The 26,774-nt window shown below is 50.6% G+C and overlaps 1 protein-coding gene and 1 long non-coding RNA gene across 3 annotated transcripts in view; both read left to right on the forward strand.

The window, feature by feature from the left end:
* Window positions 1-12,201, forward strand: part of LOC139679748 (uncharacterized) — a 30,854-nt gene extending 18,653 nt beyond the window's left edge. The window contains exon 3 of the long non-coding RNA XR_011699232.1: window positions 12,116-12,201. This is a non-coding gene — a long non-coding RNA (uncharacterized lncRNA). The remainder of the gene's footprint in view (window positions 1-12,115) is intronic.
* Window positions 12,202-17,297: 5,096 nt separating this feature from the next.
* Window positions 17,298-26,774, forward strand: part of MTMR3 (myotubularin related protein 3) — a 47,728-nt gene continuing 38,251 nt past the window's right edge. For both annotated transcript variants that reach the window (XM_071571762.1, XM_071571763.1), the window contains exons 1-4: window positions 17,298-17,305; window positions 23,616-23,690; window positions 24,012-24,101; window positions 25,606-25,722. In XM_071571762.1, coding sequence (XP_071427863.1) covers window positions 23,688-23,690; window positions 24,012-24,101; window positions 25,606-25,722 — 210 coding nt within the window. In that variant the 5' untranslated portion in view covers window positions 17,298-17,305; window positions 23,616-23,687. The remainder of the gene's footprint in view (window positions 17,306-23,615; window positions 23,691-24,011; window positions 24,102-25,605; window positions 25,723-26,774) is intronic.

Consider the following 26,774-nt stretch of genomic DNA (forward strand, 5'->3'; position numbering starts at 1 on the left):
ACAGCATGGCAGTGGGGCCTCACTGAGGGGCAGGTGGCCTGTGCTGTGTTACACTGACTGCCTTAAAAGCTCATTTAGTGGCTTTTCCTTTAATGACTTAAAACACCAGCAGTAACTGGTGCCCAGAGCCAGGTGAGGGTGGTGCTTGGTGTGGGGGCTGTGCAGGTGGGTGATGGGGAGCCCAGTGACTAAACTGGGGGCTCAGCATCCATAGCAGGGAGGGGAAAGCATCCCAGTGAGGGACAGCTGCTCCTGATCTGCACGCAACTTTTGGGCTTGTTAAGCCTTGCTGGGTTTTAGTGTTAATGTAGCTTAAGCTTGTGTAAAATTTGAGCCTGCCCTAAGTGTTGGTGTCATGCACTCTCTGCCCTCAGCTCAAATGCTCCTTTTAAAGGGAAGGGATTGCCTCAGTTGGTCAGGGATTTGGACTGACAGGATGTTCAGAACCAACGAAACAGCCCAACTCTACCCCTGGCTTTAGGACTGACCATTCTACAGGAGGGTGTTGGAATTGGGTGTAGTGTCTTCCCATGTGAGTCCCTGGTGCCCTGGACTTCCTGGGGAATGTGTCTGTGTCTGGTGGAGCTGCTGGGAACGCTGCTCTGTTCCAAAGGCTCACCAGGAGTTTGTCTCCCTCCCAAAGAGGTTTGTCTGCGCTGTGCAATTGAGGCAATAAACTAATATAAATAAAGATTAAGTTGTTTGTGGGAGGAATGCTGGTTGGATATCCAGGTGCCTAACAATTTGTCTGATCTCTTGAGTGTTGGTGTGCCTGTGCTGACATCAGTAATTCATCCCCACAGATAATGACTGAGATCATTTTAAGCAGAGGCTGCAGTAGCCTTGGACACCTGCAGAAATCCAGAATTTCCAGGTGGCCCAATAAGATGTTAAATTACCTGGTATTTGTTGAAGCAGTGGGTGAGGTGCTGTTATCTGGGAAGGAGCTGTAGGTGGTGGTCTGGTGAGTCAGGTCAGTGCCATCCTGGAGAACCAGGTGTGTCCCTGCCCCGTTGTGGATTGTGGTCCTGGCCTGTAAGTTCCTGGGAACCTTTCCAGGTGTGTGTAGAGTTATGGATTTGGTGCTGAGTGTGTAACTCCAGGTCTGGGTGCTCATCTCTGCAGCTCAGAGCCCTGGCTAGGGCAGTTGTATTTCCAGACACAGAATCCTATAGAAATTGGGAGTATTTGAAAAACTAGACTCTGGACATCTGTTCTGGGTACCAACACTAGAAGGATCATTCTGATGCCTTGAATTCTTACTATCCTTAGTTTTCCAGGCTTTTGAAAATCCATCACTGCCACTTAGGGAATGGGGGGCAGTGAGAGCCCTGGTGAGCACTGTGGATCCTTCACAGTGCTGGAAGGATTGAGTGGCTTCAGAACTCCCCCCTGGCTGCAGGGTTAAGGAAAATGACTGTAATGGGAAGTTCTGGGTTCAGGGAGTGCTGTCCCATCCAGTTCCCTGTGTGAGGGTGGGGGTTTACAGGAAGGAAAGGATGGAGATTGTAGTTAGGGGTCATACATATGCCAAGAGAAGCTGAGCTAAAGCTTCCCAGGTGATCACAGTGTTTGCATTTCCTGATGTGTAATTCTTCTCTCCGTGCTTTTTATGTGTGACCACTTGAAGCTGCAATTACAAGTTGATTTCCATGGCAGGAGCAGTGAAATACCTGCTGGGTCATTAATACTCAGGGCTTTCAGCTTCACCTCCCTTGTTTGCTTATTGTGCAACTGCATGGAACAGCCTGGGCCAAAAATCCATCACCAAGGCCCGCCAGCCTGCTGGGGACCTGTTCCCTCTCAGCAGCACCCACACCCCACAGCTCTGCCCTCTGAGAGAAGTACCCAGACAGCCCATTGAGTCCCACCTGGTGTGCTGGTTTAAAGGGAAACCGGTGGAGAAATGAACCCAACACAAAAGAGATTATAAGTCAGAGTTACAATTTAATAACAATATTACAATAAATGCAATGGCACAAAGAGAAAAATTGGTTTTAACCCACAAAAACCTGGCAGTGTAACCCAGCCCCCTGGGGCACAAACACAGAGGGGTTTGGTGGCCCCTGTGCTGAGCCCCACGTGGTTCCCCCGAGTCCAAAGGAAGAGTCCAAAGTGGAAAACCCATTGGTGCAGCTACAGTTGCAGTCTGGTGGGGAGTGGTGGTCGCAGCCTGGTTGAAAGTGGTGGGCTCCTCCTGTCGAGGTTTTGGTCCCCCTCTCGATCCGATGAGTGACCCCTGAGGTCTTCTCACCCCAAGATATGCACCCCCAGTTCCAGGTGGGAGCCCCCAGTGCCTCCCCCAGGGCAGGGAGTTCCACACTGGGGGATCTGACTCTGGCACTCAGGGGGGATTTTGGAATGGTTGCTGGCCCATGGGCAGAGCTGAGCCTTCAGGTGGGTGTGGAGGTGCCAAGGAGTCCCTGCAGGGCAGTTCTCCCAGCTCCTCTGCCAGGCTTCTTTCCCAGCCAGCTCCCAGCCTGAGGGCTCAGCTGTGCCCTGGGCAGCTGCTGCCAATGGGCCATTGGGAACAGTTGCTGGGAAATGGCCCAGAGGGTTTGGAATGCACAGCTTTGGGCACACCCACACAGGGCAAACTGGGCCCAGCTGCTTAACTGGGACACCTGGCCTGCCTGAGAGGGTCTGGGTTTGGGCACCCAAGGTAAGGGCATCTGGAAAGGGAATTCTTCAGTTCAAGCCTCGAGCTGTTCAGGCTGAACTCGGCAGTTTGGCTGCAGTGCTGGTTCCTGGTGGCAGTTTCTGTCCTGGCAGGCTCTGGGGCAGTGCTGTCAGAGGGACCTGCTGCAGGGCTGGCACAGCTCCACACTGGAGACACAGATGTGCTTTAGGAGACATCCACACCTTGGATCCTTGTTCTGTGCTGGCAGACTCACCTCAGCTCGCCAAGGAAGCCTTTCTGCATAAAGATGGGATCTTTCCTCCAGGAGTTGGGCTGATTTTTGGCATTTGAATCTTAAATGAGCAGAACTCTGTGCATGCTCTGTCTGAAACACACGACCTGAATGCTGAGGCTGTTCCTCAGCAAGCTGTTATTTATCTAAATTACAGATGCTTTTTCATCTTAGCTCTGAGCATTTGCTTCTAGATTTGTCTTCACATGGAGATTTGTGTTACACCAGCTGCATAACCTCTTGAAATAAAGGCTTGCAATGGAAGAGAGGCAGACTTAAGTATTCTGAACATTGTTTTTGCCCTTCTTGTTCCCTGGTTTTGCTCAGAGGAATTTGTTTCCTTTGCCTTTGAGTATTTTTCTGAACTTGGTTGCAGATTCCAGCTTTCATATTGGAACAGTTTGTCCAGAAAGAACATGCCTGGTGGTGCTCAGACCTGGGCTGGGTGACTCTCTGAGCAGCTTGGTCTGGTGGAACAGGGGCTTGGACTCGCTGCTGTGCTCCTGTCCCACTCAACCCAAATTCTTCTGGACTTTTTGGTGTATGTTTCCATCTTGGTTCTTTGTACTTTCCCATTTGGACTTAAAGGAGCAGAAGTAACTTCTGTTGGTTTTGTAGTTGGACATTAAGTCTTGTTTCTGTGATGGCAATCTGGTGTTGAATGGGAGTCTCGGAAGGAAAGCTTTCTGTGGAGTTGGGTCTTCCTGGGCCCGATGGCAGGCGTTGGTACAGGTGTTACTGCAGGTGTTACTGCAGGCAGCGTGGGTAGTTCTGGGAAGGAAAGACATTCCTGCCCTTCCTTGGTTTGGGTTTTGGCCAGAGGGGGCACCTCATGAGGTGTTTAAGGAGGTCCCTGAGGACCAGAGCAAAAAGGGAGTCCCAGAGTCGTGTCCATACCCTGTCAGCAGCCTCGTCCTGTGTGCACCACGAACCGATGGCAGCTGAGGGCAGGGGGTGCCACTCCATTTCACAGCAGAAAAGCAGTATGGCAGGACCCAGACACTGAACCCTATTGTACCTTCTCAGTGGTGTATCTACTAGTTTTTCCCCTCAAAACTCACCTGATTCACTTTCTGACTCGAAGCAAATGCACCCTGAACATTTTACCCTCACCGTGTAAGACACTTCTCTGTTTGTGCTCGGCGAGTGCAGCCTTGGTTTGCTACTCAGCTGCTCACCAGAGGGGGCTCCAAGTGGAAGCATTAATTTAGTTGATCTTAATTTTTCTTGTGAAGTGCTCCTTCTGTGCATTTAATTGAAACGAGATCTGCAAGTCACAGGTAGCAGTTGTAGTGTTACAAATGTGACTTGGGCTGTTCTCGTGTATTGAAGCCCATGGACTCATATGCACATGTTCTTTTATGTCTTCATAAAATACAGTCAGAAGGGGACATGTTAAATTTACTCTAAGGATGGTTATAAATCTTTATATATTCCTTAAAGGAAGGTGGAGTCTTGCTGGCTGGTAATGATTCAACTGCAAAACAAAATTGAAGTGGGTAACTGCAGTTTCCTGACATGTATTTTTTACAAGCTGGGATTAAACCACATTTGAAATGAAAATTACCTTTCCCTGATGCATCGGTAAGAGAGTGAGCTGTGAACTGCTCTGCCTTCGGCAGTGCCCGTGGGAGGGATGGGATGTGCCCTGTTTGGGTAACTCGCCGAAGAGCCAAACCTTTGTTTCTTTAAAATGATGATTTATCTCTTAATTACAACCAACTCTTTCTTAGTAAATTGGGTTTGTTTTGAGTCACACAGGGAAGGAGTGAATGTTCTCTAAAGGATAAAACACTTAAATGGCTACTTATGTTCTTTGTACTATTCTTTTCCTTCCCAGTGTTTGTGATACCTACCAAAAGGAATGAATTTCTTTAGGGAAAAATAAGTGGGGGAGGTTTTAAATGAGTGTTTGCCTGACTTGAATGAGTCCACTCTAGCCCAGATTTTGGGGCCAGTGTGTTCTGGATGGTCCCCTAAGAGCTGACAGGACATGTCTCTGTACAACAGTTGCTTTCCTGCAGCCATTCAGCACTACAAGCAGAGGTTGCTTGTTGCTCTCTTGCATTGCTAATTTGTTGTCCTTTTCTAAGGGTCATTTAGTGTAAAACAGGATACTGGGGTAATAGCTCTTTTTGTTAAGAACTGATCAGCTGTGGAGAACCTGATTGAAGGTAGGAAATCAAGACTAAAATCTTGCTGTTGCAATCACTGTTCCAGTGTCAGGGTTGGCCAGAGGAGATGCAGTTACCCCATAGGATGAATTCCTTTTTCCACATAAGGCAGTCTCTGCTGGTATCCTTCTATGGAAGCTTGAACTTCATGGATTTGGACTTTAAACAGGAGGAGGGGGAGGCTGTGCTGTTAACTGGAGATCTGTCAGACCTTGTTTCACCAGCAGAGCTGCAGACTCTTGCAGAGCTTAATTCCAGTCCCAGCTGAAACCCTGTGTTTTGATACACACACATGCCTTAATCAACCACAAAACCTTCTTTGGTGCCTCAGAAATACCTAAATATATTTAACTTTGGCTTCATACTGTTTAGTTTTTTAGAATAAGCATATTCTGTTAATCCAAGTAAATTCTTTCTTGGCTCTGAATGGCTGTGCAACTTCAGTCTAAGTGAACGGGGCTGGTGATTATTTGAGTATGGAAGTTGTTATGGAGGAAAGATCTGGGGAGCTGTGACTGAGCTCAGCCTTCCTGGGCAGTCTGGAAACAGGACTTTGTAAGTTGTGGTTGTTCCTGCCTTGGACACCCTCAAGATCTGAATAAAACTAGCGTGGCCAGCAGGCCCAGGGCAGTGACCCTTCCCCTGGACTCTGCCTTGGGGAGGCCACACCTTGAGTGTTGTGTTCAGTTCTGGGCCCCTCAGTTGAGGAAAGAGATTGAGGGGCTGGAGTGGGGCCAGAGAAGAGCAACCAGGCTGGAGAAGGGACTGGATGTGGCACTGAGTGTCCTCTGAAGCACCTCCAGGGACAGAGAATCCACCATGTCTTGATCCAACCCCACTGTGATCACCAGCCCAGGGCACTCTGTGCCAGAGTGATCCCAGTGGGGTTGGATCAAGGACTGGACTTGATGATCTCAGAGGTCTCTTCCAACCCAACTGAGAAGAGCAACGAGGCTGGAGAAGGGACTGGAGCACAAGTGCTGTGGGGAGAGGCTGAGGGAGCTGGGGGTGTTCAGCCTGGAGAAGAGGAGGCTCAGAGGTGACCTCAGCACTGTCTGGAAGTGCCTGAAGGGAAGTTGTGGCCAGGTGGGGGTTGGTCTCTTCTCCCAGGCACTCAGCAATAGGACAAGGGGGCACGATGGGCTCAAGCTCTGCCAGGGGAAATTGAAGTTGGAGAACAGAGAAAACTTCTTTGCAGAGAGAGTGCTCAGGGATTGGAATGGGCTGCCCAGAGAGGGGGTGGATTCCCCATCCCTGGAGGTTTTTAAAGTGAGATTGGATGTGGCACTGAGTGCCATGATCTGGTAAAGGGACTGGAGTTGGACCAAGGGTTGGACTTGATGATCTTGGAGGTCTTTTCCAACCCAATCCATTCTGTGATTCTGTGACTGCAGGGCATCTACCTTGATTTAGTAGCTGGAGGATGACTGGGCTTAGATAAAACAAAAAAACCGTGGGGCCTGTTGTTTCTGAACCAGCACTGCTGTAGAACACATTTTGCAGTGTGACAAAATGACCGAATATGTTGCAGCCCTCAGTACTTCCCAGCAGACGCTGCTGATGTGTGTGATTGATCTTCCGAACCACTCACGGCAACTGAGGCACATCAGGTCGTCCCTTCAGGCGTGGAGGAGCCGCAGGACTCGTGGGTGCCTCCCCATCACAGGCTGGGCACAGTCCCTGCTGCAGCCCTTCCCCCGGGGGCTGAGCCAGCCCCGGCTGCTCCTCCCTCCTGGCTGGATGCACAGATGGCTCCGTGTCCCCTCCCTCCTCTGTCCATGGGCAGGGCGCTCCACGACTCTCTCTTTGCCTGCCTGTTATTTGAGTGGTGGAGGTTCATCTCCAGGGCTTATTTAGGTCCAGCTTGCAAATGGAAATTTTGCCAGTTGCGTTTTCTGCTTCCAGAAGTAACTGTGACTTTCCACGAGTGGAAAAAGATAGGAATAAACAACTGTCCTAATGCTTGGAAGGTACTGAGGTGATTTAACTGTAGGAGAAAATTGTCTTTTCTGGCTTTTTTATTTTAGCTTTAGTGAATTGAGGAGTAAAAGGCCAAGGTTGGACAGGGCTCGGGGCAACCTGGGCTGGTGGGAGGTGTCCCTGCCCATGGCAGGGGTGGGACTGGATGGGCTTTGAGGTCCCTTCCCACCTAAACCATTCCATGACTCCATGACTCATCTGTCCAGAGAAAGGCCTGAAGCAGCAGGTTTGTTGGAGGCAACGTGCTGGTGAATTGGCCAAACCAGTTTGTCCCTTGTGATCTGAATGCAGGAATTTTCCTCACTGGGAAAGGCATTTGGGTTCTGTGTGTCTGAACCCCTGTGGGCAGCCAGAGCCCTTCCCTGCTGTCCTGGAGGGAGCTCGACAGAAGCACAGCAAACTGCAGGAAGTTTGGGGGCTCTGGAGCTGGCAGCAGGTTGATAGACCAGCCTGACTTCTCTCTGGAAGGGGTCACTGCTGAGGTGCCAGGAGGGCAGGAGCCTGTTGAGGTAAATGGTGTGTCTGGCTGTGCCCTGGAACTTGCTGCCTAAATAGGACCAGCAGAGGACTTGGTGCACTCACTGGAGCCGCTGGTGTTTCCTTCCCCAGCTCTCTCCTTATCAGGCACAGCCACACGTGGCTTTATCTCCTGAGTTTGCCTCCTGCCTGGCAGTGTTTACACAGCAGTGTCTGGTTGTGACGGTGCTGTTGATGTCTTGGCAGCATTGTTGGTGATGCCCTAACAAGTATTTGGACTGCTCTCTAGAAAACAGCTGTTTGTGAGCCCAGCAAAGCTGGTCTGATCCTTGATTAGCTCCTGAAATGTGGAAATTAGGGGTCAGTTCATAAAAAGGGCTCTCAGCTTAGGTCAGCTCTTGATTCAGTTACCAGGATTGTTTTGCATGAACAGTAAAGACATACCTGAACTCGGGGCTTTTCTTGCGTTGAATTTACTTACTGTTTTACACTGTAAATATGCTGTGATCAAACATACTTGTCCCCTGCCATGGTAACTGAAGAGGCTTTGGGAGGAAGAGCTCTGCATGCTCAGGTTCACAGACTGTGGCAGAAATGTGTGAATTCTTCCTGCAAACATCTTCAGTCCCGTGGGCTCGAGTGCTCTAATGCAGGTCAGGGCTTTGGGAGCCTGCTGGGTGTTTGCATTGTGAGCTCTGCCACTGGAACTTCAACCACTTCCATGTTTCTCAAAGCATTAAACAGGCTAAGGGCAAATTGATCAATTCTGTAAAGAAATGCCATTTCTGCAGGACTTGAACAGGTTCTCAAAGTGCCTCAAATTCTGTAAATCAGGAATGTCCTGCAGGTTTTCAGGATGTGCTGCTCTGGGAGCAAACAACAGCTACACTCCAGAGTGGTGCTTCCATATTCTGCTCTCTGGGTTAGTTTTGTGGTGAGGGCTTGGATTGTGCCATGAGGGGTCTGAAATTCCAGACTGGTGGAAGACAAGGAGGGGGAGCATTTTGTTTGGGAGGAGTGTGGGAGCAGTACCCTCTCTGCTGGCTCACCAGGGAATGCCAGTGCAGACTGTCTTAAAGCAAAACCAGCTGAAGTGCCACATTAAAAATGGCATTTTTGGAATGTGCCCCAATTTTCCAAGTGCTGATGTTGGGCAGTTTGCAGTAGTAACTTTCCCACCCGTGTGGGGTGATCCCCTGGGATCACTGACCAGGGAGCCTCCCGTGCCCTCCTGTTCCTCGAGGGAGGCAGAGAAGGTGGGTGTGCACCTTACCCAGGGGCCTCCTTGACAGAACAGGTTTTTTCAATGCAACTCAGGAGTTAATGGATTAAAGCTTTGCCCATAATTAGGTTGTGTAAGGTGTGCAAAGAAAGTGATGTCTCGTGACAGCCCTCGATGACAGCAAAGCCCTTTGTGTCCTGCCTGGTTCAAGCTGTGCAGCACAGAGTGGTGGAGAAGGGAGGGACAGGCCAAGGGGAATGGCTTCCCACTGCCAGAGGGCAGAGATAGGTGGGATATGGGGATGGAATTCCTGGCTGTGAGGGTGGGCAGGCCCTGGCACAGGTTGGGCAGAGAAGCTGTGGCTGCCCCATCCCTGGGAGTGTCCCAGGCCAGGTTGGACAGGGCTTGGAGCACCCTGGGCTGGTGGGAGGTGTCCCTGCCCATGGCAGGGGGTGGGACTGGATGATCTTTAATGTCCCTTCCCACCCAAACCATTCCGTGATTCTGTGGTTGCTGGGCCTTTGCCAGGGGGGACTGAGGTCCCTGTCAGGGACACCTTGTAATAACTTCAGCATTTCTTTCTGAAAGCATTACTAGATTGTTTGTAACAGGTACTTGGTGTTTCAAGAAGGTTGTCCTACAAGAAAAGCATGGAGTAGTGTTTGGTTAAAAGATCTTCAAAGGTTTGTGCCAGAAAAAGTGTGGTGACAACGAGGTTGACTTACACACTGAGGAGCTGATGGCTGTGACTGGGTGTGTTGTCCTAAGCAGTTCAGTGGGGGGAAAAGTCTCATGGGAAGGTATCTTGAATCTCCAAAGGAGCCTTGAAATCACATCTGCTTCCTGGTTCTTCCTTTTTTCAAAACTTTGTTGCTTTAAGTAGTTGTGGGTGTCTCTAGTGTTGCTGCACTGGCTGTCAGAGCACCGTGTCCTGCTGGGGGTGTGGAATGCTCTGGAACAGCTGCTGCCCCTGACCAGCACCCAGCCAGGCACAGGAAGCAGGTTGTGACCCCAGGAGGGAAGGGGGATCAAGAGTTGCTTTGGGAGGGTGAGTAAAACCTTGGGGACTTTGATGAACAGCCACTTCTGGTTGGTTGTTGCCTTCCTGGAAGGAAGAACAGGGCAGGGCGTGGGACTCGTGGCAAAGGGTCCAGAGAAGAGCAACGAGGCTGGAGAAGGGACTGGAGCACAAGTGCTGTGGGGAGAGGCTGAGGGAGCTGGGGGTGTTTAGCCTGGAGAAGAGGAGGCTCAGAGGTGACCTCAGCACTGTCTGGAACTGCCTGAAGGGAAGTTCTGGCCAGGTGGGGGTTGGTCTCTTCTCCCAGGCACTCAGCAATAGGACAAGGGGGCACGATGGGCTCAAGCTCTGCCAGGGGAAATTGAAGTTGGAGATCAGAAAAAACTTCTTTGCAGAGAGAGTGCTCAGGCATTGGAATGGGCTGCCCAGAGAGGGGGTGGATTCCCCATCCCTGGAGGTTTTTAAAGTGAGATTGGATGTGGCACTGAGTGCCATGATCTGATAATCACAGTGGGGTTGGATTTGATGATCTCGCAGGTCTCTTCCAACCCAACCTGATTCTCTGACTCTGTTCTATGGATGTGAGGACCCTGGTGGGAAAATGAGGACTGTGAGGAGCAAATCATTCTCTTCCTCACTCTGCCATTTCAAATGGAAGCTTTTGCTGCCTGGTCTCAGCCTTCCTGTTTGTTCCATAACTCCAGTCTAATACTGCCCTACATTTCATGGCTCTTTGGTGAGCTCTTGCCATAATTCCCCCTCTCTGGCACACCTGGTCACCTTTCCAGCTTGGAACCACCACAGGTGCCCTGGGTTTGCCCCAGCAGAGGCCCTGGGCAGCTTTCCTGCAGCTCCCAGATCCAGGTGCCACCCCCCCAGGTCTCCCCACGGGTCAGACCCAGCTGTGCAGCTCCTTGGTCCTTCCTGGTAGCTGTTCCTTGTCTGTCATGCACATGAAATTGAGGAATATGGAGTAATTGAAAGAAAAGGAAAATTATGGTACTGAAGATCTCTGATGGATAAATTGTATCCTGGCTTATGTATGAATAATTGCAGCCTTTGGATCTCAGGGTTTTATCCAAACTGAAAGAGAAGAAAGCCTGAAATGTTGTAAGAAAACGTGACATTCTTTTTAAATTTTGGTTTTAAGCTTGCTGTGGTCTTTTGGCCTGTGTTGTTTTGAGGTCAGTGAATGGGAATATTGATGTAGAATCTTTTCTTCAGAAATACTCTTGTATTTTTTCAATAATTAGTACTGTTGTCTCACCTGAGGCCCTACTCACTTTTATTCTTTACATCAATTATGGAAAATGGGTGTTTCTTACAGGAAGATGAAGTTTCTCTGTCCCCTTTGCTGTTGACCAGCAGGGTCTCAGCAGTGCCTCTCTTGCATTCTGCTGCCATTTCAAGCTCTGCTTTCTGTTCAAGCTGGGGTTTTTTGGTTTAACTCATGGACTGTTGCTTCTGCATTTAATTTTTGTAGAGTGTAAAAAGTGATCTTTAACAAATATGCAAAGATAATCAGCTTAATCAAACTGCTCTCAGAGCAGATTAATGGCTCTTCTGAGTGGGAAGATGAAGGAAGATGAAGGAAGCCAAGACACCAACCTGCCATTAGGGGATGAGTCAGTGCAGTGACAGATGTTGACAAAACTTTTTTGATGCTTTGGACTCTCAGAATTAATTTTATTCTCCACTCATAAAAGCAGAGGTAGAGCAGAAGATGGAATGAGATCTTTTTAAAATCCTCTTATGGAGGGCAGTTCCCATCCATGTATGGGATGTTCAGGGTGGCTCTTGGTAGCTGCTCTCTCTGTCCAGTATTGTTGTGTACACACCTTTATATCCAGCTGAGAATTATGTGGCTTAATGTAGGGACTTGCATGGCAGAGCAGACAGGGAATGGGGGGGCTCAGCCTGGAGAAAAGGAGGCTCAGGGGGGACCTTCTGGCTCTGCAATCCCTGCCAGGAGGGGGGAGCCAGGGTGGGTCGGGCTCTGCTCCAGGGCACAGGGACAGGAGGAGAGGGCATGGCCTCAGGCTGGGCCAGGGCAGGGGCAGGGTGGATATCCGGAGGAATATCTCCCTGGAAGGGATGGTCAGGCCTTGGCACAGCTGCCCAGGGAGATTTGGAGTGCCCATCCCTGGAAGGTTCAAGAAGCACGTGGCTGTGGCCCTTGGGGAGCAGGTTGGTGTGAACAGGGTGGTGCTGAGCTGGTGGGTGGACTGGGTGATCTCAGGGGGCTTTTCCAACCTTCACAACATGGCAATAGAAGCCAGAGATGTCTCCCTGAAGACAAGCATTCCTCCTTCTCTGTGTGAATGTTTTCCAGCTTTCTCTTGAGGAGCAGCCTGGCCCATCCTGGCGGGGAGGGCTGAGCTCCCGTCCATCCTCTGTGGCTCCCACAGGCTCAGCCCAGCTGGGGGTGCTGATAGCAGCTCTGTGTCCTGTGCCTCAGCACGCTCAGGACAGCAGGAAAACAGCTGGGAAAGGAAGCTGAGATCCACTGTGAAGAACAGAGAAAGGAGAGAGGAGGAGAAGAACGTGGGGCTGGCATTGGAGCTAAGGCTGAGCAGGAGGAGGTGAAATCGATGGTGAGTGTGGATAACCAGGAGAAGGAGAACCTTCTGTCCCAGCAGAGGTTGGGTGTGTGGGAGCAGAGATATTGGGGTTAGAAATATCAGCAGGAATGCAGAACTTCTCATCAAAACCCACACTTGCATAATATCAGATTGTGACATGGGGTGGCATAACCAGGGTGGAAATGGCACATTTCAGCAAAGGGACAGAAAAATACACCTTCAGAGTAGTCAGTTACCAGGGAAAAGGCTCCAGGTGGTTGTGTTTGTTTACACCTTTGTGAGGGTAACTTGCAGCTAGAGAAAATCTGGGTTTGTTTTTTTTCCAGAGCTCTTTTTAACTTGTGCCACTTTATGTTTATGAAATCATCCCTCTCTGCTCTGGGTAGATAGAGCCTTTCAGAGAAGGAACTGAAGAGAGAGCGTCCCAATCACCTAATTAAACAAACATGTTTATTAGAATGTCTACAGAGTGCTTTTCCTCACTGTTTGCCAGTGTTTTACTTCAATAAATGTCAAGAAAAACATTGTCACAGGCTCATGGAGTTTAGATTTTGAACTTTCTGTAGCCCAGCACTGCTCAGGTGAGGGCTGACTTTGATGTTGGATTGGATTGCTCAGGGTATTGCAATTCCAAGGGTTGGAATGTCTCCAGGGATAAACCATTATGTGGAGTTTCCCCCCACATTTGTGTTGTGACTTGTATTTCACTCTTACAGTGTGATATAAATGCATCTGCTTTACTTCTCCATAGCACCTTCCATGAAAAAACAGTGGAGGTGAGACCTGTGTGCTGGTGAAGTGTTCGCCTAAACCCCAGTTCCCAAAACAGGCAACGGAGCAGGATTTTAAGAGGGTGGTTCAGAGGAAAAGCTGAAGTTTAAACGCTCCTGTTCCCCCTGCTCAGTTCTGGAGCCCCATGGCAGAGTCACTGCTGGCTCTGTGAGGTCCTTGGGCAGCTGAGCTGAAATGATCTGAATTCAGGGAGGGGATTGACCCCCTCTGTCCTGCTCAGGTGACACCCCACCTGGGGCCCAGCACAGGAAGGACGTGGAGCTGCTGGAGAGTCCAGAGGAGGCCCTGGAGATGCTCCAGGGCTGGAGCCCCTCTGCTCTGGAGCCAGGCTGGGAGAGCTGGGGGGCTCACCTGGAGAAGAGAAGGCTCCAGGGACACCTGAGAGCCCCTTCCAGGGCCTGAAGGGGCTCCAGGAGAGCTGGAGAAATACGTGGGACAAGGGACGGAGAAACAGGACAAGGGGGAATGGCTTCCCACTGTCAGAGGGCAGGGATAGATGGGATGTGGGGAAGGAATTCCTGGCTGTGAGGGTGGGCAGGCCCTGGCACAGGCTGGGCAGAGAAGCTGTGGCTGCCCCATCCCTGGAAGTGTCCAAGGCCAGGTTGGACAGGGCTTGGAGCCACCTGGGACAGTGGGAGGTGTCCCTGCCCATGGCAGAGGTGGGACTGGATGGGCTTTAATGTCCCTTCCCATCCAACCCATTCCATGATAAACCAAAGCAGCTCTGAGGGTGTGACAGGCTAATGAAGGTGGTGCAAAGCCAGTTCCTTACTAGACAGTTTTGTAGGTTTCTCTCAAAGGGTCCCGTTCCCTTTTCCATCTCCCACCTTGGCTTTCCTGGTGGTGCTGAGTGTGTTCCTGTGGCTCCACCAGCCGAGGTGCCCCCGAGGGGCAGCGCCCGGGGCTGTCCGGGCTGTGTGAGCTCAGTCCCCCTGGAGCCAGGACTGAGCCCCCCACCAGGAGCTGCTGCTGGGGCAGCAGCACCCCCAGCCACGCTGCCTTTCAGTCAGCTTCTTTTCCTTGTTTTGGCCCCAGTTGTTGCCTCAGGAAGTGCTGACACTCGCGGTGCTTATCTGAGCCCCACAGGCTCGCAGCAGGAATGCTGCTGGGCACGGGGGGTTTGCTGGCACGGCCGGGCGGAATTGCGGACGCTTTTCTTGGAATGTTTCCCCCTGTTGTTTAAAGTTCTCGACAAAACTCTGGAGATTCGGTGACTTCTTCCAAACCTCGTTAAAATCAATAAAAAGCTTGTTGCAGATTTTGTGAAGGTGGTGTTTTGTTTTTGGGGTTTTTTTTCTTCTCTTGGACCTAAACCTCACAAAATCAGTCCAGCTCCTGCTACTCAAAATGTGTGTCTTGCCTTGTGGAAAAGCAAATACATGGCCAGAAAACTGTCTCTGAAGAGTCGTTCTAGAGTTGTCACTTTGCCTTCTGAGCTTTTTTTTGTTTCATAAACTTGCTCCATGTTCCCTTCAAAGGTGACTTTGTACAACCACACAGCTGTGAAGTTGAACTTGTTGCAGGATCGAGTTGGTACCTCAAAGTAAAACTGTGCCCATTCCCCTTTGGGTGCTGGGCTTGATTATTGATCCAAGTTACTGGAATTGGTGTTTGGCTTGTTGGTTGGGAGAGATTTAAAAAAAAAAAATGAAAACAAAGTTGAGCTCTGTTGCAGGTAACCAAATGTTGCTTTTAGAAACTGTTTTATGAAATGGTGAACTGAAGTTTAGCTGAGGCTTGGGCAGTTGGCATCGACACAGGGCCTTTCTGTTCAAGCACAGCATCCTCAGGGCACTGTTTGTGTCAAGACTGACTGGACACAGATCCATGAGATTCCCAAGTGGGAACATGCTGTGAAATGGTAGAATTTCTTTGGTGCATCTAAGTTTGTACTTGGAATCATGGAATATCCTGAGTGGGAATGAACCCACAAGGACCATCCAGTCCAGCTCCTGGCCCTGCACAGACACCCCAACGATCCCACCCTGTGCCCCAGAGCATCATCCAAACTGTCCTGGAGCTCTGGCAGCCTTGGGGCTGTGCCCACTGCCCTGGGGAGCCTGGTCAGTGCCCACCACCCTCTGGGGGAAGAGCCTTTCCCTGAGATCCAACCTGACCCTGCCCTGACACAGCTCCAGCCATTCCCTGTGCCCTGTCCCTGCCCTGACACAGCTCCAGCCATTCCCTGTGCCCTGTCCCTGCCCTGACACAGCTCCAGCCATTCCCTGTGCCCTGTCCCTGCCCTGACACAGCTCCAGCCGTTCCCTGTGCCCTGTCCCTGCCCTGACACAGCTCCAGCCGTTCCCTGTGCCCTGTCCCTGCCCTGACACAGCTCCAGCCCTTCCCTGTGCCCTGTCCCTGCCCTGACACAGCTCCAGCCGTTCCCTGTGCCCTGTCCCTGCCCTGACACAGCTCCAGCCGTTCCCTGTGCCCTGTCCCTGCCCTGACACAGCTCCAGCCGTTCCCTGTGCCCTGTCCCTGCCCTGACACAGCTCCAGCCGTTCCCTGTGCCCTGTCCCTGCCCTGACACAGCTCCAGCCCTTCCCTGTGCCCTGTCCCTGCCCTGACACAGCTCCAGCCGTTCCCTGTGCCCTGTCCCTGCCCTGACACAGCTCCAGCCGTTCCCTGTGCCCTGTCCCTGCCCTGACACAGCTCCAGCCGTTCCCTGTGCCCTGTCCCTGCCCTGACACAGCTCCAGCCATTCCCTGTGCCCTGTCCCTGCTCTCAGGGATCAGAGATGGAGCTGCAGCCCCTGCTGAGCTCTGCCCTCAGTGTCCTCTCCTCCAGCTGAACAAGCCAAGTGCCCTCAGCTTCTCCTCATGTGGCCCTTCCAGGCCCTTCCCCACCTCTGTCCCTCCTCTGGACACTCCAACAGCCTGAGCTCTTTCAGCCCAAACTGCCCCAGGACTCGGGGTGGGGCTGCCCCAGTGCAGAGCAGGGCAGGACAGTCCCCTCCCTCCCTCCCTCCCTCCCTCACCCTCTGGTGCTGGGCCTGAGGCACAGCTACTTTAAATGCAGTTTTTAATGCTCAGCTTCTTAAACTGTTTCTGTCTAGTGCGTCAGTCCTGAAATTATGGCTCCTTTTTGTGTATTTCTTCTTTTCCCTGTCACGGGTCATAAACTAAAGGATGAAATGAATGCGAAATAGAAATTTATTTTATGTAACGGACCAGAATGTGAAATTTATCAGCAGTTGTGGCACATCAGAGTACAGGCAAACTGTTTCCAGCAGCAGGATTATGTGGGGTAGAGATTGGACTTCCCAGACACATCCACATGGAATGTGCTGTTGGGAGAGTGTCCAGGTCGCTGTAAGAGCACACCCTGGGTACAAGGGAGAGGTGTCCCATCAGTTTGGCTGCTCGTGTGCTTTGGGAACGGTTGGGTTTGGTCTGGGACTTTAATTGTGGCCTTTGGGTGTTGCAGTGTGAAACTTTGTGTCCCAGCAGCCCTTCCAGAGCCACAGGAGACATCTGGGAATAAACACCTGCTGGAGGGATGAGGCACATCAGGCGCTTTCTCCATGTGATTGTTTTGACAAATGTGTATTGGTGAAAATACTTCTGTTTTCTTGGGAAGTGCAAAAGGCAGGGCTTGGCTTGGAGGAGAGTTCTGTGAGTGTTGCTGTTCCCCTGTTTGGGGCCTTGCTCTGCTTTGTTGGGGGGGAAAATGCTATTTCAGTGTGAAATTAAAAACCACTCTTCAAGATCAGTATAAATCCACTTGGGTCCTTTATGGAAGTTCTTTCCTGTGGCTTGTGTTTCTGAATAATTGAGTTTTTGTTCATTTTAGTTAAAAAAAAAATCTGAATGGCTTTGTGGCTACGATTTTGGAACTGCTCCTTCCCAGAGCAGAGGGCTCATCCAGCACACCTGTGTCTGTGGGAATCCAGTCATGGAATTCCCTCTTTGGGAATGTTAAGATGTACTTACAGCTTACATAGCAATTAAACATTTTCCTTTTCTTTAATTAAGCCAAACCAAGCAGTGGAGTCTCCTGAGCTGCTGCTTTAGAAGTGGTTTTTTCAAATGAAGGTTCCTATTTTAAAGTATTGTCTTTTCATTTGCAGCTGTCAATGTGAAGTATCAGAAGAGAATAGTTGGAACCTCCTGGGCCAAGAGAGGACTGGTTTATTCTCTCGTTCTTTGGTAAGAGTTGCATTATTTGGGGAAGATCAGCTGCCTGTTGAAGGTGGATTCTGTAGTTATCATTGGTTACTCTCTTAATTTTTCCAAGACCTTAGACAAAAATAAGTGTTTTACTGAGATGGAGCTTGAAACATTTAATTATTTAAAAAAAGACTGATCCTGAGTTGTGCACAACCTTCAAACAGGATCCTTTGTCCTGCTCTGGATGGTGTGGGATATCTGTGTTGTCAGCTGCTTCCCAGCAAATATTCCTCAGTTACTGCTGTGTGTGGTGCCAGGAAAGAGGAGAAACCCAGGCATTGAGACCAGGGCAGCCAAGTGTTTATCTCAGAACTTCCTTCCCCTCCAGAGGGCAAGAAGTGTTTGCAGTTTGCACCAGAAGCACCTTCTGCTCGAGGTGGATCACGGGCTGGAGTGTTTCACTCTCAGGTTTTCTGATCCTCCCTTGCCAAAACCTTTGGGTTCCAATCTCAGGGCAACTGTGCCACAGAATGTAAATAGCTCAGAGAGATCTTAATATTAAAATAAATGGAACTCATAACCTGGATGGGGAACAAAGGGAAATTCTTGGGTACTTCCTTTCTCCTTTTCCCCTCTCCAGTTTTTCTTTTTTCCTTGCTGTAGATCCACCTACATCTAAATGTATGTGAATTTAAATGAGCCTTCATTTATATGATCTTTTTTGTTTAGAATCACTGGCAAACAGATGGTTATTGCTAATCTTAATTAGGTACATAATTTAGACCAGAAGGCACATCTGAAACTAAAGGCAGTTAAGATGTTCCCACAGAGGCTGAACAGAGTCTGAGGTTACAACCTTTGCTCATCATTTATCCTTTGGAGCAGAACACGAGGATGGAGAATTAACAAGACCAACCTCTTTTTTGGTGTGATTTAACACTCCTGAAGCTGCAGGTGAAATGCCAGCACAGTAAACTGGTAACATCACCTTTTTTGGCCTCAGTGCTGACCAAAGCCAGTATTATTTCTGCCAATAAAAACAAGTTTCCCTGCACTGTGTAGAAACTGTTGGTAAGGGGAAGCCTGAATTTCAGGGAGCTTTCTTGGTCAGTGGTTATCTGAGCTGTGTTCCAACATTTCCATTTTAGTTCTGGGAAATGGGTTTTACTCTCAGGGAGGAGCTGATTATTTGCCAGCTGCAGTTGAACAAAATGAGAATTATAGATCCATTCTGCAGCTACTCCAGTGGCAGGGGATGGGTCAGCTTGGGAATGGGTTTCTGTGCCAGGCTGTGCCTGAGAGCACCACGGTGGGGCAATTACCATGGTCTTAATTAAGGAGTGGCCTGGGGAAGGTGATAGGAGGAATATTCCTGTTCTCAATTCTGAGGCTTCTGAAGTGAGGAATCCCCTTAGGAGGTGTCTCTGACCCTTCTGTTCCCAGGGGTGACCTCGGGGGGGGTTTGCCAAGCTGGAATGGGTTGGAAAGCTTTGGGAGAGCAGGAGGTGGGCTGGGATGGGTTGGAAAGCTTTGGGAGAGCAGGAGGTGGGCTGGGATGGGTTGGAAAGCTTTGGGAGAGCAGGAGGTGGGCTGGGATGGGTTGGAAAGCTTTGGGAGAGCAGGAGGTGGGCTGGAAATGGGTTGGAAAGCTTTGGGAGAGCAGGAGGTGGAATGGAATGAGTTGGAAAGCTTTGGGAGAGCAGGAGGTGGGCTGGGAATGGGTTGGGAAGCTTTGGGAGAGCAGGAGGTGGGCTGGGCTGGGTTGGAAAGCTTTGGGAGAGCAGGAGGTGGGCTGGGATGGGTTGGAAAGCTTTGGGAGAGCAGGAGGTGGGCTGGGAATGGGTTGGAAAGCTTTGGGAGAGCAGGAGGTGGGCTGGGAATGGGTTGGAAGGCTTTGGGAGAGCAGGAGGTGGGATGGGAATGGGTTGGAAGGCTTTGGGAGAGCGGGAGGTGGGCTGGGATGGGTTGGAAGGCTTTGGGAGAGCAGGAGGTGGACTGGGATGGGTTGGGAAGCTTTGGGAGAGCAGGAGGTGGAGGTTCCATGTGGTTTCAGTGTTGCTGGAGCTGTCACTGGGCACTGGGTGCTCTGTCCCTTTCCTGGTGCTCAGCCCAGGGACCATGATGAGATCACGGCGTGGGATCAGCTGTTGACATGGTGGCAAAGGCATTATTTCTTTCAGGGTATTCACTGGCCATCAGATCAGGGAATTCACTGCAACAATTCAGTCTTTCTTGCTGTTGTTGTCAGCAATTTTCAGAATGTTTTGTGTGGTGGCAGCGAAGTCACTGGAGCGTTCACTGACACCCAGACAGACCCTGCAAAGTGTCTGCTGTGGAACCAGCCCTGTTACTTCTCATACCATTTATCTTGGCAGCATCACCCTTTGTGTCTGATAATCCTGATTAAAACTGAAACAGGCATATTTTTTTCCACACAGTTTTCCCAAAATTCACCTTAAAAAGGAAGATTCACATTCATGGCTTTTTGCACACTGTTTTGCAGCTCAGTGCAGGAGTTAGACTGGAACTTGGGGCAGTTATTTGGATAGTCTGTCCTGGTGGCTTGTGCAGGCTTTTAGGAGCACAGCTGTAAGATATTTTCAAAGTCTTCATTTTTTAAGCTCATAGTGATATTATTAATAGGTAGGTGGTTATATAATAAACTTTAAATGTATCTAATCAGTCTGAAGTATAAAAGAACAATTCTGTCCAGCACAATTCCTAATAGATTAAAACTTTTCCTCAGTGATAACACTCTTCAGATGTGTAAGAAAGCTCATCTTTTTATCTGGGTTGGTGTTTCTTTGATAGTTGTATGTGAAGCTGAAGGAATTGTTTTCAGTAGCAATGTCTTTTTTATATCATAGAACAGTGGAATGATTTGGGTTGGAAGAGACCTCAAAGCCCATCCAGTGCCACCCCTGCCATGGGCAGGGACACCTCCCACTGTTCCAGGGTGCTCCAAGCCCTGTCCAACCTGGCCTTGGACACTCCCAGGGATGGGGCAGCCACAGCTGCTCTGCCCAACCTGTGCCAGGGCCTGCCCACCCTCACAGGGAAGGATTTATTCCCAGTATCCCACCCAACCCTGCCCTCTGGCAATGGGAAGCCATTCCCCTTGTCCTATCCCTCCATCCCTTGTCCCCAGTCCCTCTCCAGCTCTCCTGGAGCCCCTTTAGGCCCTGGCAGGGGGTCTCAGGTGTCCCTGGAGCCTTCTCTTCTCCAGGTGACCCCCCCAGCTCTCCCAGCCTGGCTCCAGCCCAGAGGGGCTCCAGCCCTGGAGCATCTCCGGGGCCTCCTCTGGACTCTCTCCAGCAGCTCCATGTCCTTCCTGTGCTGGCCCCAGGGCTGGGGCAGCTCTGCAGGTGGGGTCTCACCTGAGGGGGCAGAGGGGCACAATCCCCCCCTCCCTGCTGCCCACACTGTGGGACCAGCCCAGGGCACGGGGGGTTCTGGGCTGGGGCTTGTCCAGCCTCACCCACCAGCACTCCAAATCCTCCCTAGGGCTGAGAGTTTATCCTTTGATTATATCTTGACAGCTTTAAGATTAATGTTTAAAACTTTGCTCAAGGTGTTTGTAAATTTACTGATTAATTGACCTGGAAGTGTTTGATGTTAAGGACTCACTGCTGTGACAGAGCAGGGCTGGTGGCAGGGCCTGGGTGGCAGAGCAGGGTGGGTGGCAGAGCAGGGCTGGTGGCAGGGGGTGGGTGACAGAGCAGGGCTGGTGGCAGGGGGTGGGTGGCAGAGCAGTGCGGGTGGCAGGGGGTGGGTGGCAGAGCAGGGCTGGTGGCAGGGGCTGGGTGGCAGAGCAGGGTGGGTGGCAGAGCAGGGCTGGTGGCAGGGGGTGGGTGACAGAGCGGGGCTGGGTGGCAGAGCAGGGCTGGGTGACAGAGCGGGGCTGGGTGGCAGAGCAGGGCGGGTGGCAGAGCAGGGCTGGTGGCAGGGGGTGGGTGGCAGAGCAGGGCTGGTGGCAGGGGCTGGGTGGCAGAGCAGGGTGGGTGGCAGAGCAGGGCGGGTGGCAGAGCGGGGCTGGGTGGCAGAGCAGGGTGGGTGGCAGAGCGGGGCTGGGTGGCAGAGCAGGGTGGGTGGTAGGGGCTGGGTGACAGAGCAGGGCGGGTGGCAGAGCAGGGCGGGTGGCAGAGCGGGGCTGGGTGGCAGAGCAGGGTGGGTGGTAGGGGGTGGGTGGCAGAGCAGGGCTGGTGGCAGGGGGTGGGTGGCAGAGCAGGGCGGGTGGCAGAGCAGGGCTGGTGGCAGAGCAGGGTGGGTGACAGGGGGTGGGTGGCAGGGGGTGGGTGGCAGAGGGCAGTGGTGCCCCAGCAGCCGGCAGGACCCGCCAGGTGCTCTCTGAAGGGTTCACACTGTGAGAGGTCACAAAAATACTCCCTCCCTTTCATCACTCCCTGCCTGGCTGCAGGTCTGGGTGCTGCACTGGAACCTTGCCATGATTTTCAGGCTGGAAAAGGAGATTTGGGTAAACCTTACAGTTTTTAACCCCGTCTCTTGCATCATTAGTGTGCATTGTATCAGGACATGCTGCAGAGTTAATGCAGGCTGGGCCTGCCCTGGGGGGTGAGCTGTGTGAGGGAGGGCAATCAGGCTGTGCTCAGCCATCACTTAATTGAGCAGGAGCCTCATTTTTGAATCTTGGAGCTGGAAGAGAATGGGAATCTGGTAATCTGACCCCCCCAGTCCCCGAGAACTGAGGGTTGGGGGTGGGAACCAGCTGGGTTTGGGGGCACTGCTGAATCCTGGGGCTGGTTTGGGGTCTGCAGGGCAGGGCCAGGCGTGGGGTTGGGAGAGAAACCCTGAGCACAGCAGCTCTGAAGTGCCAAGTCATGCTGCAATCACCACAGGCTCTGCTTTTCAGTACAAGGACTGGCATTTCATGGTTTCTGATACATTGAAGATCAAACCTGGTGAATTTATGGTCTTTTAAGCTCTAACCATTGTGCTCCTTAGATATTCTCTTCAGTCACAGCGTGGGTTACACATGAACCATCTTTTTTTCCCTGCTTCTTTGGAACAAAAATGTTAAATAATCCTGCCTTTTGGAGGCAGAAATGGTAAATAATGCTGCCCTGGACCAGCCTTGGCAATGCTGCTGTTCTCATCATGCTGTTGGTAGGCAGTGTTTCTCCAGTCCCTTAGTTTCTGATACCTTAAAGGAATGTTACTCCTCTCCATTGCTTCAGGCTTAGAGATTTCTGTGCTCTTTTGTATTACTTTTATTTTACTGTTTCCATAGTCAGTGGATCCAGTGAATTAGTGGCAGTTTCAGCTCAATTCTGCTCATAATTTCCTCCTTTTGTTTATGTCTGTAAACACATCTGTGCACATCCTTCATGTGCATCTGCTGCTCCTTTTCCTCTGTCAATATTCCATACAATGTGCAGGATGTGTTTGGGGCTCCCTGCAGTGCTGGGAGCTCCTGGCCTGAAGTGCTTTTCTCTGTAATTTGGAATATGTTTCTAAGTGACATGAGCTGAGAACTGACTGGACTCAGTGCTGTGGTTTGTATCTTTTATGTGGCACAGTCTGCAAGTCCCATGGAATACCTGGATGAATCCTGGTTTAGTAAGAAAGGATTAAAAGGTTGAGTGTCAGACCAGCCTCAAAATCAAACTATACCTCCTCTGTTCACTTCAGTCATTAAGTTACTAATTGGGTGATTTGCATAAACCTCAGGCCTGTGTTGATAATTCCAGACAATTTTCAGCTTACCAAGGACTGGGGATTGCTGGATGTGGAGGGAGCAGGTCCCTGGAGTGCCACTGGGGCTCTGGGGAGGGTCAGGGCAGGGAGATGGATGTTCTGATACATCCATGGGTATCCAGAATGAGTCAGAACTGTGAAATGAGGATTTTGATCTCAATAAGAATTCCAGTTCATGGGCCACAGCTGAAATAAGATTGTTCCAGGGGGATCCAACAAACTCTGTTTCTCACCAGATCAGACTCGGTGATCCCAGTGATCCCTTTGGATTTATAACCCACACATTTGTTACTCACCCCCTGCAAATGACTTGGGAGAAAGTTCCAGGGGACCTGGGAAAATGAATGGGTTTTAATTTACATTCTGTAAACACTGCTCTAATTGCTGCCTTCAGACAGGTGTTCTCCCAGCAGCTCCTCCAGAGGTGATTCTCAGGATGAGCAGCAGGAGCCAGACACAATTTGCAACAATTCTGGCTCTCAGGAGAGTGAGCTTGTGTGGATTTCATCTTTCCATAATTACTGCTTGCTCCCACTTTTCTAATACTGCATTCCCAGTCTTTAGGGTTAATTTGTATTTATTTGGCAAAAGCAGATGAATTTCCCTCCATTGTTACACTTTTCTGGTTTTCTAGATTTCAACAAGACAAGAGCCTCCAAGTGCTGGGAGTAAAGACGAGGATTTCTCCTCCTACCCAGGGCCTGTCATGGTAAGTACAAGGGGTTTTCAGGGTCTGCTCTGGAGCAGGAAGGTTGAAAATGTGGGAAACTCCAGGGAATTAATGTTTCCCTGGGGGTTGTTGAGTATGAAGCCTGGGGCTAGTTCAGGGGAATGCTCCTGTAAGTCTTGCTGCATTTTGAGCTACTTTATCAATCAGGCTGCAGGAGGAAACCTGCTCCCAATACCACATTTAGTTGTCTGTGGAAGTTGAGGAGCTCTGGGCAGTTCTGATCCCTGAGTTCCCTGACCTGCTCCTCCCTGAGGGCCTTTCCATGGCAGTGCCAGGGGTAACACACACTCTGTTCCTCAGGATGAGGAGACTCAGCACAGCCTTGAGTGCATCCAGGCCAACCAGATCTTTCCCAGGAAGCAGCTGATCCGAGAGGATGAGAACCTGCAGGTAAGCACCAGGATCACAGGATCTCCAGCTGACCTGGGGGTTCTCTGGCCTCTCCTGGAGCTTTGGAATTCCCAATGAGCACAGGAATAGCAGAAGCACCTTTTCTTCTTCAGTGCTCAGGTAGTGTTGGTAGAACTGAGCACTTGGGTGTTTCAGTACAACAAGTTCCTTGGAGTGTCTGAAAATGTTGCTGTTATTTGTACTAATTTTAAGTGCCAGGTTTTATTCCCTAGTTTTTTAAAAACAGCACCACTCAGCTAAGTAAACACTGCCACTGCATCTGGTTACTGTGAAGCCAAAAGCTTCTGTTGCACAAAAATGGATGATTTTTGCTTTCTTCATTTTCCAAAGTTCCTTTTGGAATCAGTTCAAATTATTTGCCATGGAATCCTGGAATTTTTTGGACTAAAGGGACCTGAAAGCTCATCCAGTTCCACCCCCTGCCATGGGCAGGGACACCTCCCACTGTCCCAGGGTGCTCCAAGTTTATCCAGCCTGGCCTTGGACACTCCCAGGGATGGGGCAGCCACAGCTTCTCTGCCCAACCTGTGCCAGGGCCTGCCCACCCTCACACCCAGCAATTCCTTCCCCACATCCCATCTATCCCTGCCCTCTGGCAGTGGGAAGCCATTCCCCTTGGCCTGTCCCTCCATCCCTTGTCCCCAGTCCCTCTCCAGCTCTCCTGGAGCCCCTTTAGGCCCTGGAAGGGGCTCTCAGGTGTCCCTGGAGCCTTCTCTTCTCCAGGTGACCCCCCCAGCTCTCCCAGCCTCCCTGTCCATACAGACACTCCTACACCAACTGAGCAGGTGGCTTGTTTCATTGTAATATAAAATATTTTCAGTTGATTTAAGTTGGTGTAAACCCAGAGTATTTTCAAGCTGAGCATTTGCACTTTTCCCCCAGCTCAGCTAAACTGGGCTTAAGTCCTGTTTCAATTAAATGGGCACTGTGATGTGACTGCAGGTTTTTTATTTTTACAAAACAGCAGCATGTGCATTTTCATGTTTGCAGTGAGGAATATGAAGCACAAGGCAGGATTTGTCCAGCTGATTTCAGCTGGGTGGCACTGAGGGCTCCAGTCTGGGTTGGATACCTCAGCTAATATTGGGGAAATACAGAGGAGATTATTCATCTTGGATGTTTTGCCTACTTTGGGATGGATTTAATAACATTATGGAAATGCCACTGTCCATTAAGTAAAGAGTGAGAGCATAATTCAAGGGCTTGCTCAGGCTGCTTGCCAAAATGTGAGGATATTTTTCATAAAAATTCCTTGCTTTCCCTGGCCAAGCACTTCCCACTGAGGAGAAGTAAAGAAAGTGAGGGGTCACTTCAGAAAAAGGCTACAATTCCCCTCTGAGGCAGCCTTAGCTGAGCTCCCTCCCCAGCAGGACACATGGCTGAGTTCCCAGCAGGGCTCCAGGTGGATTTTAGGGTGGTGGTGGCTACAGGAGGGATGGATTTTGGTGGATGGTTCCTGAGAGCTTTTCCTTGCCCTGTGCAGGTGCCGTTCATCGAACTGCACGGGGAGAGCACGGAGTACGTGGGCAGGGCAGAGGATGCCATCATTGCACTCTCCAACTACAGGCTGCACATCAAGTTCAAGGAGTCTGTTGTCAATGTAAGTGCTGCTCCCTCTGGGCCACTGCAGGGTCCTCATCCCAGTCTAATCTGAGGCAAGTGTGGCCATCCTGCCTTCAGGGGTGGTGCTTGTGGAAAACAGCTCTGCCATGTTCAAATCCCATTGCTCAGGGAGAACAGGTACATTCAGAGGCACCACAATCAAATCCCATTTCCCAGGGAGACATCCCAGTTCTCAGGCAGGGCAAATCCTCATTTGGACATCAAAGGGTGACTCAGCACCTCTGAAAATCAGGTTTGTCATGTCAGGAAATGTCACATCACTCAAGCTGATGTTCACTTTACAGCTGTGTCAGCCATGGGTTCTCTCCAACCTCTGGATGTGCTCAGGGGGGAAATAAAAGGGCTTTTGGAGCATCAAAGCTTGATTTGGGCCTTGCTTGGAGCTTAGAAAGGTGGAAGTTGGTTCAGGTACTGAGGTACCACAGACCAGCTGCAGCTCCAGTTCTGTATGGGCTGTATAATGGAGTGTGACAGGACATGATACATGGCATGGATTTATTTTTGTGGATACTTACCAGAAAACAAAATAAAATCCAAAGACTCAAAGCATTTTTCCCCCTCCTGATAATGAGTTTTTACCAATCTCTTTATTTCAACACAATTCCTGGTCTGGCTGAGTCACAACTGCCAGGCTGTCACAGGTCCTGAGCTCTGCAGTGGGGAGTTGTGTCAGCCCCAAACTGTTATTCCAAAGCTGAGAGAAGCAAGGGAAACAAAATGTAAGAGTTGGGAAGTGTCCAACACAGGCATGACTGAGACACTTGTGACACAGTGGTCTGGAACATCACAGGGTCATGGAATGGTTTGGGTGGGAAGGGACCTCAAAGCCCATCCAGTGCCACCCCTGCCATGAGCAGGGACACCTCCCGCTGTCCCAGGGTGCTCCAAGCCCTGTCCAACCTGGCCTTGGACACTGCCAGGGATGGGGCAGCCACAGCTTCTCTGCCAGGGCCTGCCCACCCTCACAGGGAAGAAACTAATCAGCACCTGCTCTAATTGGTGATGCCATGTCAACCTTAAATTTCAGCT

The sequence above is a fragment of the Pithys albifrons genome, chromosome 17 (assembly GCF_047495875.1).
Source record: "Pithys albifrons albifrons isolate INPA30051 chromosome 17, PitAlb_v1, whole genome shotgun sequence".
Taxonomy (NCBI): domain Eukaryota; kingdom Metazoa; phylum Chordata; class Aves; order Passeriformes; family Thamnophilidae; genus Pithys; species Pithys albifrons.